Below are 17086 nucleotides of genomic sequence, written 5' to 3'. Positions count from 1 at the left end.
TGGACGGTGCAGGGATAAACCTCAATCCATCATCCCTTTGTTCGGGTGGTGGAGAGGAACTGTTCGCCTCCTTGAGCCATCCGCTTTCATAGTGGTGGGACAGTGGGGGCTGCTCGGACGCCATAGAGAGGGGCCTCTGTACATCCACGGAGTTCAGTCCGGGTGGACAGGGCCAGTTGTCCGGCATTAGGCCTGGCTCCAGGAGAGGATACATGGAGGCGACACTCCATGTGGTCGCCTGCTGCTGGTGTGGGGAGATCAGGACCATGAAAGGAACCGTCGCCCCTGAAGTGAGCTCAGGCATGGCTTCCCTCGTTGCAGGAAAGGAAACGGGGAGGTATACTCGCCTGTTGATGGTTCAGGGGAGATCGGAACCTTGAAAGGATCCGTCGCCCCCTTCACTCCGTTAATTAAAAAATAAAAATTTACAGAAAAGTACAAAAGTAAAATAAAATCGTTGGGGTCTAAAACAGACCCAAGTGCCTCCTACAGACAACTAAGCAAGAACTGGTTAGCTGAGAGCCAGCAGGAGGGTGTATACTGCAGGGGAGGAGATCACTTTCTTTGTATCACTTAGTATCAGCCTCCTAGTGGCAGCAGCAGCATACACCACGGTCTGTGTCCCCCAATGAGGCGAAGGAGAAATAAGCAACGTGTGCATGAGACTTAAGAATTCTCATTCACTTTGCTGGCATCAGCAAAAAAATATTATTAAAAAGGACATTGTAGTCCTCATGCTACCAGTCTGGCAAATAAAAAAAAAAAAAAAGTGTCAGAAATACTGATGTTAATGTAAGGGGGTGACAGAGGCCGCCATGTGCCTCTCCCTCCTCTGACCGTGTTGGCAATGCACATATGTTTTCCATTGAGTTTTATGTACCTTATTATATTTGCTTGATTTTATTATATCATCATGTATTTTACATTTACTTGGCATAGGGTTAGGGAAAGATACGGATGATAGAATAGATGGGTAGTAATAGAATAGGACAATGTTGGGAATAGTTTAGTGGGGCACAAAAGAGATAGGGGATGAGAGTGCCAGACCAAGGATAGTTAGAATCAGGGTTTTTTGGGATGAGATAGAGATGGGTGTAGTACAGATCAGTGGGTTATAGTGGTTATTGAGGAGTAGTGAAGCAGCAGTGAGAGAGAGCAGATGGATAGCCGTGGGGGTGGTGTTCAAGATTGCTGAGCAGCGTGCGATAGGTCACCGTCAAATGAAGTGACCATTCCAAAGAGGATCCAGGGCCTACGGCTGAGACTAGATAGAGCTGAGCGTGCCTTTTACCTTTTTCCAATCGAAACCAGACAAGGAAAATGGGAGGAAGTTGGTGGACCTAGGGGCACGGACTCCGCAGAAGAGAAAAGGACTGTCTGCGGGACAGATGCTGTCGAAAGATATAGGGATACAAGTGTCTTCAGATAAAAAGTTGTCAGAGAAGGCAGGGAAAGTTCCAAGAATGTCATTGTATGTGAACTGTGCTACGTCTGTATCAAGAACTCTGTTTCCAAGTAAAGTTGAACTGTTGAATATGGATATGGAGTCTGGAGTTGTTTGTGTGAACCGTGAGTCTGGAGCTGATATTACAGAACCAGAAGAAACCCTGGAATCTAAAAGTGAGTGTTCTGCTTGATATGTGTCGCACACAACAGACCAGACTTTGTGTTCCCTTTGTGGGGTGCCAGGGTGTGGCAGCGCAGCGGCTCCTCGCCACGACTACTACCCTGGCCACCTCACATTAAGAGGAACATGAAGCAAGAATGGTAATTATGGCAAAATATCCCACTTATTAGTCCTTATTCACTCCATATTTTCATCTGTACTTTTTTCTTTTACCAATTTAGGTTAAAGGTACCTTCACACATAACGATTTTGTTACCAATATCGTTGCTTTTTGTGATGTAGCAACGATATCGTTAACGAAATCGTTAAGCGTGACAGCGACCAACGATCAGGCCCCTGCTAGGAGATCGTTGGTCGTGGGGAATGATCAGGACCTTTTTTTGGTCGCTGATCACCAGCTGTCATCGCTGAATCAGCGTGTGTGACGCCGATCCAGTGATGTGTTCACTGGTAACCAGGGTAAATATCTGATTACTAAGCGCAGGGCCGCGCTTAGTAACCCGATATTTACCCTGGTTACCATTGTAAAAGTTAAAAAAATCCAAACAGTACATACTCACATTCCGATGTCTGTCACGTCCCCCGGCGTCCACAGGGTTAAAACTGCTTTCGGTAGGAGCGCTGCTAATGCACGCGCTGCTGCCGAGAGCTTTCCCTGCACTGTGTCAGCGCCGGCCGGCCGTGAAGCAAAGCACAGCGGTGACGTCACCGCTGCTTTACGGCCAGCGCTGACAGTGCAGGGAAAGCTCTCTGCAGCAGCGCGTGCATTATCAGCGCTCCTGCCGAAAGCAGTTTTAACCCTGTGGACGCCGGGGGACGTGACAGACATCGGAATGTAAGTATGTACTGTTTTTTTTTAACTTTTACAATGGTAACCAGGGTAAATATCGGGTTACTAAGCGCGGCCCTACACTTAGTAACCCGATGTTTACCCTGGTTACCCGGGGACTTCGGCATCGTTGAAGACAGTTTCAACGATGACGAAGTTGTTCCCCGGATCGTTGGTCGCTGGGGAGAGCTGTCTGTGTGACAGCTCCCCAGCGACCACACGACTTACCAACGATCACGGCCAGGTTGTATCGCTGGTCGTGATCGTTGGTAAATCGTTTAGTGTAACGGTACCTTAAGAGGTTTTTCTATACATTTGGGTCACATATGCCAAATCAAAATAGGGGCTCCTTAATCTTAATCTGCAAGTTACAGATTCTGCAAAGAGTACAGCAGCCACTTATGCATTTATTGCGGCCTCACTGACTTGCAGAACTGTGATAAAGAAACATCCCATCTAAATATGGTGTAATAGGGTCACGATGAAAAAAATCTGATTCAATGCACTGTTTAAGGCTGCTTTCACACATCAGTTTTTTGCCATCAGTTTCAATCCATCAAATGTTGAAAAAATAGGGATTTTTGGTTACTCACCGTAAAATCCTTTTCTCCAAGACGCTCATTGGGGGACACAGGACTGTGGGTGTATGCTTCTGCCGCCAGGAGGCTGACACTAAGTAAACTTAAAAAAAAAAAGTTAGCTCCTCCTCCATCGTATACACCCTGACACTGGCTACCAGAGACTCCAGTTTGGTGCAAAAAGCAGTAGGAGAACAAAACAATAAACAATATAACAGCATAAATACAGAAACTTATGTCTAGAAAAGATCCTACTGACTAATAAAATCAGATATAACAAAAGCAGCCATAAGGCTACCAGGGAGGGAGCTGTGTCCCCCAATGAGCGTCTTGGAGAAAAGGATTTTACGGTGAGTAACCAAAAATCCCTATTTCTCCCTCGCCTCATTGGGGGACACAGGACTGTGGGATGTGCTAAAGCAGTCCCTGGGTGGGAAAAACAACTCACCAGAAAAAGACATCCAGATAATGTTTGTCTATAAATGCGCCACTGCCGCTTGAAGAATTCTTCTACCCAGACTTGCATCTGCAGAGGTCTGGGAGTGGACATTATAATGTTTGACAAATGTATGCAGACTAGACCAGGTCGCAGCCTTGCCTGCTCTGCTGAGGCCTGGTGCCGAACGGCCCAGGAAGCCCCCACTGCTCTAGTCGAATGAGCCTTGATTCCGGCCGGAACCGTCATGCCCATGGAGCGATAAGCCTCCTGAATGGTCGCCCTTATCCATCTGGCCAGGGTAGATTTTGAAGCCGCGCATCCCTTCCTGCGACCCTGCGGAAGGACAAACAGGGCATCTGTCTGGCGAAAGGGGGCCGTACGGGAAACGTACCTCCTCAGAGCCCTCACCAGATCCAACGTATGGAGAGCTTTTTCTACACGGTGCGTAGGTGTCGGACAAAAAGAGGGCAGAACAATATCTTCATTGATGTGAAATGATGAAACAACCTTCGGCAAAAAGGACGGTGCTGGTCTGAGCACCACCTTGTCCTGATGAAAACGCAAAAAAGGAGGACGACAAGAAAGAGCTGCCAGCTCCGATACCCGTCTTATGGACGTTATGGCCACTAAAAATACGACTTTCCAAGAGAGAAACATCAAAGAAACCTCTTGAAGAGGCTCAAAAGGAGCGTCCTGTAAAGCCCTTAAGACCAGATGAAGGTCCCAAGCTTCCAAAGGAGTCTTATAAGGAGGGACCTTATGAGCGACTCCCTGGAAAAAAGTCCTAACTTGACGATTAGGAGCAATCCTGCGCTGAAAAAGTACTGATAAAGCCGAAACCTGCCTTTTAAGGGTACTAGGAGCAAGCCCAGAAACCAGGCCTGCTTGAAGGAAGGCTAGAATGTTTGGAACGGAGAAACGCAGAGGAGGCAGCCCGCGTTCTCTACACCAGGAAAGAAACACCTTCCAAGTGTGATAATAAATCCTGGCCGAAACGGACTTACGTGCACTGATCATGGTATCAGCCACTTCTTGAGAAAAGCCAGCCTGAGTTAAAACCCAAGATTCAACGGCCAGGCCGTCAAACGTAGGACCTCTGAGTTCTGGTGGTAGATCGGCCCTTGAGATAGAAGATCCGGCCGATCGGGGAGCCGCCAAGGAACCCCGGCGAGAAGTTGTACCAGGCCTGCATACCAGGTCCGTCGTGGCCAATCCGGAGCGATCAGGATGGCCGGCACTCTCTCTGATTTGATCTTCTTGATTACCCTCGGGAGCAGTGCCAGAGGAGGGAACAGATAAGAGAGATGAAATTGGTTCTAAGACAGTACCAGCGCATCCACGGCGATAGCCTGGGGATCTCGGTACCGAGAGACAAAACTGGGCACCTTGGCATTCACCTTGGACGCCATTAGATCCACGTCTGGAGTTCCCCAAAGATGGCATATCTGCAAAAAAAGCTCGGGATGGAGAGACCATTCCCCGGAGGCTAGACCCTGACGGCTTAGGAAATCTGCCGCCCAGTTTTCTTCGCCCGGAATGTGGACCGCTGAGATCACAGAGTGATTTCTCTCCGCCCAGAGTAGAATCAGTTTTACCTCCTGCATGGCTGCCTTGCTGCGGGTGCCCCCCTGGTGATTTATATAGGCTACCGTTGTGGCGTTGTCCGATTGAATCCGGACAGGGCGACCCGCCAGAAGATGATGAAAACGTAACAAGGCTAGCCGGACAGCTCGAATCTCTAAGATATTGATGGGGAGGTCTGATTCCCGAGGAGACCAGCGTCCCTGAGCTGTGTGATGGAAGAACACTGCTCCCCAACCCAGGAGACTGGCATCTGTTGTGACCACTAGCCAATTGGTTGGGGGAAAGGGCTTCCCCCTGAGTAGAGATGAGCTGTTCAGCCACCAAGCGAGAGCCTGCTTGGTCTGGAAAGACAACCGAAATTTGCGGTTGAGAGAGAGAGGATTTCTGTTCCATGCTGATAGGATTGCACGTTGGAGGGGTCGAAGATGAAACTGTGCAAACGGAACCGCCTCTATGGTTGCAACCATCTTTCCTAACACCCTCATCCCGGATCGAATCGTATGAGGGTAAGGTTGTAGAAGATTCCTCACTTCCCGCCGAAGGGCTAGGACCTTGTCCTGGGGAAGGATAGTTAGGGCTTGAGAGGTGTCGAAGATCATGCCTAAAAAAGAGATTTTTCGAGACGGCTGTAGGGATGACTTCCTTAAATTTACCAACCAACCTAGACGGGAAAGGGTGTCCAGAGTGATGCCGACATTTTCCTTGCAGGACTGAAATGTTGGTCCCTTGATCAGCAGATCGTCTAGGTATGGCAAGACGACAATACCTCGGGAGTGCAGAATGGACACCACAGTCGACATGACTTTTGTGAACACCCTGGGAGCGGAAGCCAGTCCGAAAGGTAATGCCGTGAACTGGAAGTGTAGATTGTTTACGGCAAACCGGAGAAATCTTTGATGGAGCGGAAAGATGGGAATATGAAGATAAGCATCCTGAATGTCTACTGAGGCCAAAAATTCTCCCTTTTCCAGAGAGGCGATGACCGACCGCAGAGACTCCATCCGAAAGTGTCGAACGCGGACAAACTTGTTTAAGAGTTTGAGATCTAGGATAGGCCTCACTGCTCCATCCTTTTTGGGCACTACAAAAAGATTGGAATAAAAGCCCTGAAATCTTTCTTCCTTTGGAACAGGAGAAATGACACCGCTGATATGGAGAGACTCTATGGAATTGAACAAGCTTTGACGAAGAGATTTGCACTTGGAAGACGGGATGGGAAGAACCGGGGAGGAGGGAGACAGACCAGCTCTATCTTGTAACCTGAAGATACGAGCTCTGCCACCCACTGGTCGTGGATTACCTGAAGCCAGACCTGGCGAAATAAAAGTAGACGTCCGCCTACCTTTTTGGAGACGCCCGGAAGAGGCCTCCAGTCACTTGGCCGAAAATCTTTGCGTCCTAGATCCTCTAGATCTAGAAGACTGGGGACGCATTCTTCCCCCCTGGCTGGCCGTATAAGGGGTCCGACCGTCTCGGTCCTGTGATTGGGCTGACCCTGCGCAGGAGAACCTGATGCTGGGGCCCATCTGACATAGCGAAAGGTTCTAAAACGAGCCTGAAATTGGCGCCGAAAAGGCTGTCTCTAGCCCTCTGCTGAGGAAGAAACTTACTTTTCCCTCCTGTGGAGTCAGAAATGAGCTGATCCAGCTTTTCTCCGAACAAACGACCACCCTGATACGGCAGGGATGTAAGAGATTTCTTAGAGGTAGAATCAGCCCGCCAGGACCTTAACCAAGGGCCCTTCTGATGGCAATAGCATTAGATGCAGCCGAGGAAGCACAATCTGCCGCATCCAGAGATGCGTTAATCAGATAGCTACCGGCCATAGCTACCTGAGATGACATTTCAGCCAATTCTGCTGACACATTACCTTCCTGGAGAGCCTTAGATAACGAGTCAGACCAAGATATCATAGCCCTGGCAACCCAAGTTGCCGCAAAGGAAGGAAAAAGTGCTGAGCTTGAGGCCTCAAAGACGGAACGAGCCAAGCTCTCTATAAGACGATCCGTAGGATCCTTAATCGATGAGCCATTAGGGAGAGATAGCAACGTGTTAGAGGCTAAACGGGACACTGGAGGATCTACAGAAGGATTTTCTGCCCAATCACTACAAAGTTCCGAAGCAAAGGGATACCTAGCCTTCAGAGCTCTTTGCCCTGAAAAGCGTTTGTCCGGGTGCTCCCTATTGCGTCGAATCAGGTCCTCGAACTCAGGATGAGAGGAAAAAACCCTATGGGCCCGTTTAGACCGCTTAAATGAGACCTTATGATCAGAGGAAGAGACGAGCTCGTCTTCTATCCCCAAAGACTGATTGACAGCTTCAATTAGGCTGTCTACTGACTCCTGAAACCCAGGTTTATCAAAATTAAGAGACCCTTCCGACTCATAGTCAGTCTCAACTTCACCGCTTTCTGCAGGGGAAGGAGAGCGAGATACGGAACTCCAGGATGCAGAAGCACCTGAGTGCCTGGGAGACGCTTTGCGAATCCGCTTCCCATGCGTCTGTCGAGTGAGAGCGCGGCCCCTGCAGGCCGAAGACTCCTGAGACCCCGAGGCCCTCTCTGAGACAGGTGGATTACCGGTCCCGACCGCCGGGGTCTGCAGCGATTTGATCGCTTCAGTAAGGGACGCCATAGATTGTGACAAGGACGTGACCCATTCCGGAGGAGCTACCACAGCGTCTGGCTGAGGGACCGGAGCCGGAGAGACTACTGGAGGACTGGCAGGGGGGGGCTCCTGGACACGTTCAGAGTCACAGGCCTCACAGAGGCGATTACTTTGGGCGTGCGAAAAAAGGGCATTACAAGATACACAACCGGTAAAAAGAACCGTGTGAGTCTTAACCTTTCTAGACATAATGATCCGTAATGCTATACCCAGGGCCAGAGACTGGGAAAAAAGGAATGCTTCAGTCCAGCTGGAGAGAGAAGCACTTACCCCAGTCCTGTGTCCCCACGAATACAGAGATGGATCCTGACAGCACGATACGGAGCCCAAATGTGCTGCCTGATATGTCCAGCAGGCTATAGGGGGGAGGGACCGCCAAACTAAGCCGCAGCCTAGAGCAGGCCCGAAGCCGCGGCCTCAATTTTCCCCCTCAGTGACCGGAGAAACCGGAACCGGACGTGACGCGCCGGAAGGGGCGGAGCCCCGCAGCGCGGCCTGCCGCCCGGAAGTCCTGGGCTCCAGGAAACAGCCCCACGCCTGCAAGGAGCCAGGCAGGGCCGAAGCCTCCGGAGGAACAGCGGCGCCGATCTCTCAACACCACGGCGCCGCTCAGGAGCGCTGCGGCGCCGCCGACCGAACGCCGCTCCAGAGAACGCCGCAGCTCTGCTAACGCCGCAGCGCCGGACCGAAACGTAGCCGCCCCAGCACAAGAAAGGACGCCTGCCTCACCCGGAGACCGCCGCAACAGGTACTCAGGAGCCCCCCTTTTGACACACCACACTCAGCGAGGGGTGGAAATAAATGATGGTGCAGGAACCCAAACTCCATTATCCCAGGATAAGGAGAGGGACCGTCCTCCACCCCAGCTAACACCCCACGCAGGGGTGTAGAAATCAGGGGGGGAACACACGGACGTCTAGGAGCACCTGTACAGCCTGGGGTCTAGATACCTCAGGGTGGTCAGGGCCAAGTCCAGTGAAAAATCCCACGTAGCGGGGAAGGATACGTGGAGAAGTATCACACGTGCTTGCCCGTTGATGGTTTGGGGAGATCGGACCCTCAAAAAGGTCCGTCGCCCCCTCAATCCAAAAGTTGAAAGTCGGGTCCAAAAATCCAGGACCTGGTAGCCAGTGTCAGGGTGTATACGATGGAGGAGGAGCTAACTTTTTTTTTTTAAGTTTACTTAGTGTCAGCCTCCTGGCGGCAGAAGCATACACCCACAGTCCTGTGTCCCCCAATGAGGGAGAAAACAGATTCGTCACAGATTGTGAAAAACTGATGTGACGGATCCCTTTTTTCGCCGGATCTGACTAGCTGATCAAGCTAATTGGATGCTCAGTTGAAAAAAAAACAGAATCCGTTGCCAGATTCAGTCATTTGATGGATCCGGCGCCATAGGCTTCCACACAAGCAAACAACGGATGGTGACGGATCCGTTGCTGTCCATTTTTTCGATGGACACAAAAAACATTACTATGTCCATTTTCTCCAGCTGCTGGATAAACAATTTTCGACGGATTAGGCGAACGGCAGATGAAACGTGAGGCCATCCGTCGCTAATACAAGTCTATGAGAAAAAAAACGTATCCGGTGGAAAAATTCACCAGATCGTTTTTTTTTTCTTCAAAATTCGCCGGATTGAGACTGACGGCAAAAGACTGATGTGTGAAAGGGGCCTAAGTCACAGTAAAATGATGGACAACATCCATCTTAGAAATCAATATAGCCATTTAAAAAAAAACCTCAAACAGACATGCCACATAAATGTAATATATATTTGGTAGATAGACCAACATCAGGTGACATCTTCCAGCCCTAATCAAGATGCCATTATAAAGTGCGTTGCCTTTGCTAAAACATATCAACGCTTATGTCATGAATGGCAAGAATTGTGTGCATGTTTATCCAAGCGTAAATCTACTACATATGCCTGGAAACCATGAGTGACTTGGAGGTGAAATGACTTAGGTCTCAAAGCCCATAATATGGCAATAAAGGGCTGGAATATAAGTTCTTGCATTTCCGTAAATGAGAGTCCATAATCTGAGTTTTTCATTTAAAAATCCTGTATTTTTACATTTTAAACATACACACACAAGCTTCTGAACAGTTCACCTGAGAGATCTTTGTGACAGCCTTTATTTGCCCTGGGGATGCCTGGGCCTGTAACTGAGACACCTGGACTTGCTGTGCCTGTTGTTGCCGGAGTAGCTGGAATTGTGCAGGGGTGATTGTTTTGCCTGCCAGTTGTACCCCGGTAGTAGTGGCTGATGGGTAAAAAGGAGAGGATAAATAACACATTTTGGTTTAAAAAAAAAAAAATATGAGCAAAACAAGATTTCGTTTACATCCACAGGATACAAAGTGAAAATTACCTGTTGTCACCTGAGTGACGATGCCTCTGGCCTGTGATTGAACTGGGGAAAGATTAGTTGAGACGACTGTCCCTGCAGTCACAGCTCGCACTCCTGTGCCGGTTGCTATTGTCACCATCTCTGCAGAAGCTGTTGGAGTTGTTGCTGTTCTCTGTTGAACCACTTGTGCAGTTGCTCCTCCTGTTGTCTGTAAAGAAAAGCAAAATTCTTGTATTGCTCACGCTTATTGTACTTTTCTATGTATGCCCTATTTTTTTTTTTTTTACAGGTAAAGCGCCATGGAATAAATGGCGCAATAAAAATGAATAATAGTAAAAAAGAAGTGATAAATTAAACACAGAAATTATCTGTGAACATTAACCCCTTTACCCCCAAGGGTGGTTTGCACATTATGGACCGGGCCAATTTTTACAATTCTGACCACTGGCCCTTTATGAGGTTATAACTCTGGAACGCTTCAACCGATCCCGGTGATTCTGACAGTGTTTTCTCGAGACATATTGTACTTCATGACAGTGGTAAAATTTCTTTGATATTACCTGCGTTTATTTGTGGAAAAAACGGAAATTTGGCGAAAATTTTGAAAATTTCGCAATTTTCCAACTTTGAATTTTTATGCAATTAAATCACAGAGATATGTCACACAAAATACTTAATAAGTAACATTTCCCACATGTCTACTTTACATCAGCACAATTTTGGAACCAAAAATTTTTTTTGTTAGGGAGTTATAAGGGTTAAAAGTTGACCAGCAATTTCTCATTTTTACAACACCATTTTTTTTTAGGGACCACATCACATTTGAAGTAATTTTGAGGGGTCTATATGATAGAAAATACCCAAGTGTGACACCATTCTAAAAACTGCACCCCTCATGGTGCTCAAAACCACATTCAAGAAGTTTATTAACCCTTCAGCTGTTGTCACAGGAATTTTTGGAATGTTTAAATAAAAATGAACATTTAACTTTTTTTCACCAAAAATTTACTTCAGCTCCAATTTGTTTTATTTTACCAAGGGTAACAGGAGAAAATGGACCCCAAAAGTTGTTGTACAATTTGTCCTGAGTACGCCGATAACCCATATGTGGGGGTAAACCACTGTTTGGGCGCCTGACAGAGCTCGGAAGCGAAGGAGGGCAATTTGACTTTTCAATGCAAAATTGACAGGAATTGAGATGGGACGCCATGTTGCGTTTGGAGAGCCACTGATGTGCCTAAACATTGAAACCCCCCACAAGTGACACCATTTTGGAAAGTAGACCCCCTAAGGAACTTATTTTGATGTGTGGTGAGCACTTTGACCCACCAAGTGCTTCACAGAAGTTTATAATGCAGAACCGTACAAATAAAAAATCATATGTTTTCACAAAAATTATCTTTTCGCCCCCAATTTTTTTATTTTCCCAAGGGTAAGAGAAGAAATTGGACCCCAAAAGTTGTTGTACAAGTTGTCTTGAGTACGCTGATACCCCATATGTGGGGGTAAACCACTGTTTGGGTGCATGTGAGAGCTCGGAAGGGAAGGAGCGCCGTTTGACGTTTCAATGCAAAATTGACAGGAATTGAGATGGGACGCCATGTTGCGTTTGGAGAGCCCCTGATGTGCCTAAACATTGAAACCCCCCACAAGTGACACCATTTTGGAAAGTAGACCCCCTAAGGAACTTATTTGGATGTGTGGTAAGCACTTTGACCCACCAAGGGCTTCACAGAAGTTTATAATGCAGAGCCGTAAAAATCAAACAAATTTTTTTCCCCACAAAAATTATTTTTAGCCCCCAGTTTTGTATTTTCCCGAGGGTAGCAGGAGAAATTGGACGCCAAAAGTTGTTGTCCAATTTGTCCTGAGTATGCTGATACCCCATATGTGGGGGGGGGGGGGGAGAAACCACCGTTTGGGCACATGGGAGGGCTCGGAAGGGAAGGAAGCCATTTAAAATGCAGACTAAAGGTACCGTCACATTTAGCGACGCTGCAGCGATCCAGACAATGATCCTGATCGCTGCAGCGTCGCTGTGTGGTCGCTGGAGAGCTGTCACACAGACAGCTCTCCAGCGACCAACGATGCCGGTCCCCTGGTAACCAGGGTAAACATCGGGTTACTAAGCGCAGGGCCGCGCTTAGTAACCCGATGTTTACCCTGGTTACCAGCGTAAAAGTAAAAAAAAAACAAACGCTACATACTTACATTCCGGTCTCTGTCCCCCGGCGCTCTGCTTCCTGTACTGACTGTGAGCGCCGGCCGGAAAGCACAGCGGTGAAGTCACCGCTGTGCTCTGCTTTCCAGCCGGCGCTCACAGTGCAGAGAAGCAGAACGCCGGAGGACAGACAGCGGAAGGTAAGTATGTACTGTTTTTTTGTTTTTTTTTACTTTTACGCTGGTAACCAGGGTAAACATCGGGTAACTAAGCGCGGCCCTGCGCTTAGTAACCCGATGTTTACCCTGGTTACCAGTGAAGACATCGCTGAATCGGCATCACACACGCCGATTCAGCGATGTCTGCAGGGAGTCCAGCGACAAAATAAAGTGCTGGACTTTCTGCACCGACCAACGATGGCACAGCAGGATCCTGATCTCTGCTACCTGTCAAACTGAACGATATCGCTAGCCAGAATGCTGCAACGTCACGGATCGCTAGCGATATCGTTCAGTGTGACGGTACCTTTAGATGGAATGGTCTGCAGGCGTCACATTGCGTTTGCAGAGCCCCTAATGTACCTAAACAGTAGAAACCCCCCACAAGTGACCCCATATTGGAAACTAGACACCCCAAGGAACTTAGATGTGTTGTGAGAACTTTGAACCCCCAAGTGTTTCACTACAGTTTATAACGCAGAGCAGTGAAAATAAAAAAATATTTTTTCCCACAAAAATTATTTTTTAGCCCCCAGTTTTGTATTTTCCCAATGGTAACAGGAGAAATTGGACCCCAAAAGTTGTTGTCCAATTTGTCCTGAGTACGCTGATACCCCATATGTTGGGGTAAACCCCTGTTTGGGCACACGGGAGAGCTCGGAAGGGAAGGAGCACTGTTTTACTTTTTCAACGCAAAATTGGCTGGAATTGAGATCGGACGCCATGTCGCGTTTGGAGAGCCCCTGATGTGCCTAAACAGTGGAAACCCCCCAATTATAACTGAAACCCTAATCCAAACACACCCCTAACCCTAGTCCCAACGGTAACCCTAACCACACCTCTAACCCAGACACACCCCTAAACCTAATCCCAACCCTATTCCCAACCGTAAATGTAATCCAAACCCTAACTTTAGCCCCAACCCTAACCCTAACTTTAGTCCCAACCCTAACTGTAGCCTTAACCCTAGCCCCAACCCTAACCCTAGCCCCAGCCCTAACCCAAACCGGAAAATGGAAATACCGTAAATACATTTTTTAAAAAAATTTTTCCTAACAAAGGGGGTGATGAAGGGGGGGGGTTTGATTTACTTTTATAGCGGGTTTTTTAGCGGATTTTTATGATTGGCAGCCGTCACACACTGAAAGACGCTTTTTATTGCAAAAAATATTTTTTGCGTTACCACATTTTGAGAGCTATAATTTTTCCATATTTGAGTCCACAGAGTCATGTGAGGTCTTGTTTTTTGCGGGACGAGTTGACGTTTTTATTGGTAACATATTCGGGCACGTGACATTTTTTGATCGCTTTTTATTCCGATTTTTGTGAGGCAGAATGACCAAAAACCAGCTATTCATGAATTTCTTTTGGGGGAGGCGTTTATACCGTTTCGCTTTTGGTAAAATTGATAAAGCAGCTTTATTCTTCGGGTCAGTACTTTTACAGCGATACCTCATTTATATCATTTTTTTATGTTTTGGTGCTTTTATACGATAAAAACTATTTTATAGAAAAAATAATTATTTTTGCATCGCTTTATTCTCAGGACTATAACTTTTATTTTTTTGCTGATGATGCTGTATGGCGGCTCGTGTTTTGCGGGACAAGATGACGTTTTCAGCGGTACCATGGTTATTTATATCAGTCTTTTTGATCGCGTGTTATTCCACTTTTTGTTCGGTGGTATGATAACAAAGCGTTGTTTTTTGCCTCTTTTTTTTTCTTACGGTGTTTACTAAAGGGGTTAACTAGTGGGACAGTTTTATAGGTTGGGTCGTTACAGACGCGGCAATACTAAATATGTGTACTTTTATTGTTTGTTTTTTTTATTTAGATAAAGAAGTGTATTTATGGGAATAATATTTTTTTTTTTTTTACACATGTGGAAATTTTTTTTTTTTTTTACTGTGTCCCGGGGGGGGGGGGGGGGGGGACATCACAGATCGCTGATCTGACAGTTTGCACAGCACTCTGTCAGATCAGCGATATGACTTGCAGCACTGCAGGCTTACCAAGCGTCTGCTCTGAGCAGGCACTTGGTAAGCCACCTCCCTCCCTGCAGGACTCGGATGCAGCGGCCATTTTGGATCCGGGCCTGCAGCGAGGAAGGAGTTAGGAGACCCTCGGAGCAACGCAATCACATCGTGTTGCGGCGGGGGTCTCAGGGAAGCCCGCAGGGAGCCCCGTCCCTGCGCGATGCTTCCCTATACCGCCGGCACACCGCGATCATGTTTTATCGCGGTGTGCCGGGGGTTAATGTGACAGGGGCAGTCCGTGACGGCTCCTGGCACATAGTGCCAGATGTCAGCTGCGACAGGTAGCTGACACCCGGCAGCGATCGGCCGCGCTCTCCCCGTGAGTGCGGCCGATCGCTATGATGTACTATCCCGTCAAGGGTCAGATAGGCCCAGGTCACCTCGACGGGATAGTACGTCAAAAGTCAGAAAGGGGTTAAAATAAGAAAGTTGGGGTCTGAAAACAGACCCAAGTGCCTCCTACAGACACTAAGCAAGAACTGGTTTGAATCATCCTGGCCAGTCAAGGGGTGTATACTGCAGAGGAGGAGTTAATCTTTCTGTGTTAACTTAGTGTCCTCCTAGTGGCAGCAGCATAACACCATGGTCCTGTGTCCCCCAATGAGGCGTAGGAGAAATATATATCATTACTATAGGAAATAATATACAGGGTGAGTCATGTATATGGATACACCTAAATAAAATGTGTATATATATACAGTTAGGGCCAGAAATATTTGGACAGTGACACAAGTTTTGTTATTTTAGCTGTTTACAAAAACATGTCCAGAAATACAATTATATATATATAATATGGGCTGAAAGTGCACACTCCCAGCTGCAATATGATAGTTTCCACATCCAAATCGGAGAAAGGGTTTAGGAATCATAGCTCTGTAATGCATAGCGTCCTCTTTTTCAAGGGACCAAAAGTAATTGGACAATGGACTCTAAGGGCTGCAATTAACTCTGAAGGTGTCTCCCTCGTTAACCTGTAATCAATGAAGTAGTTAAAAGGTCAGGGGTGGATTCCAGGTGTGTGGTTTTGCATTTGGAAGCTGTTGCTGTGAGCAGACAACATGCGGTCAAAGGAACTCTCAATTGAGGTGAAGCAGAACATCCTGAGGCTGAAAAAAAAGAAAAAATCCATCAGAGAGATAGCAGACATGCTTGGAGTAGCAAAATCAACAGTTGGGTACATTCTGAGAAAAAAGGAATTGACTGGTGAGCTTGGGAACTCAAAAAGGCCTGGGCGTCCACGGATGACAACAGTGGTGGATGATCGCCGCATACTTAATTTGGTGAAGAAGAACCCGTTCACAACATCAACTGAAGTCCAGAACACTCTCAGTGAAGTAGGTGTATCTGTCTCTAAGTCAACAGTAAAGAGAAAACTCCATGACAGTAAATACAAAGGGTTCACATCTAGATGCAAACCATTCATCAATACCAAAAATAGACAGGCCAAAGTTAAATTTGCAGAAAAACACCTCAAGAAGCCAGCTCAGTTCTGGAAAAGTATTCTATGGACAGATGAGACAAAGATCAACCTGTATCAGAATGATGGGAAGAAAAAAGTTTGGAGAAGAAAGGGAACGGCACATGATCCAAGGCACACCACATCCTCTGTAAAACATGGTGGAGGCAACGTGATGGCATGGGCATGCATGGCTTTCAATGGCACTGGGTCACTTGTGTTTATTGATGACATAAGAGCAGACAAGAGTAGCCGGATGAATTCTGAAGTGTACCGGGATATACTTTCAGCCCAGATTCAGCCAAATGCTGCAAAGTTGATTGGACGGCGCTTCATAGTACAGATGGACAATGACCCCAAGCATACAGCCAAAGCTACCCAGGAGTTCATGGGTGCCAAAAAGTGGAACATTCTGCAATGGCCAAGTCAATCTCCAGATCTAAACCCAATTGAGCATGCATTTCACTTGCTCAAATCCAGACTTAAGACGGAAAGACCCACAAACAAGCATGACCTGAAGGCTGCGGCTGTAAAGGCCTGGCAAAGCATTAAGAAGGAGGAAACCCAGCGTTTGGTGATGTCCATGGGTTCCAGACTTAAGGCAGTGATTGCCTCCAAAGGATTTGCAACAAAATATTGAAAATAAAAATATTTTGTTTGGGTTATGTTTATTTGTCCAATTACTTTTGACCTCCTAAAATGTGGAGTGTTTGTAAAGAAATGTGTACAATTCCTACATTTTCTATCAGATATTTTTGTTCAACCCTTCAAATTAAACGTTACAATCTGCACTTGAATTCTGTTGTAGAGGTTTCATTTCAAATCCAATGTGGTGGCATGCAGAGCCCAACTCGCGAAAATTGTGTCACTGTCCAAATATTTCTGGCCCTAACTGTATATATATATATATATATATATATATATATATATATATATATACACAAGCTACTGAACCCGTTCTATCCCCGGGTGGCGAGCATTTATATTGGTATATGGTCTCCATTCTGTCACGTGCTCCCATCCTGTACCCCAATCCTGTCATGTGGTGCTCCCATACTCCACCCCAATCCTGTCATGTGCTGCTATCATCATGCGCCCCCATCCTGTCATGTGCTACTCTCTTCCGGAGCCCTCATTC

General features: G+C 47.0%; 1 protein-coding gene across 4 annotated transcripts in view; it reads right to left on the bottom strand.

Moving 5' to 3' along the window:
* The window catches only part of LOC138669019 (E1A-binding protein p400-like), a 343483-nt gene that overhangs the window by 34380 nt on the left and 292017 nt on the right, over nt 1–17086 (bottom strand). For all 4 annotated transcript variants that reach the window (XM_069756066.1, XM_069756069.1, XM_069756068.1 and 1 more), the window contains 2 exons: nt 10099–10285; nt 9839–9990 (listed from right to left, as the gene is read on the bottom strand). In XM_069756066.1, the coding sequence (XP_069612167.1) occupies nt 9839–9990; nt 10099–10285 (339 nt within the window). The remainder of the gene's footprint in view (nt 1–9838; nt 9991–10098; nt 10286–17086) is intronic.

The sequence above is a fragment of the Ranitomeya imitator genome, chromosome 1 (assembly GCF_032444005.1).
Source record: "Ranitomeya imitator isolate aRanImi1 chromosome 1, aRanImi1.pri, whole genome shotgun sequence".
Taxonomy (NCBI): domain Eukaryota; kingdom Metazoa; phylum Chordata; class Amphibia; order Anura; family Dendrobatidae; genus Ranitomeya; species Ranitomeya imitator.
Note: the sequence above shows the minus strand (reverse complement) of the source record. Positions and strands in the feature narration are given on the sequence as shown.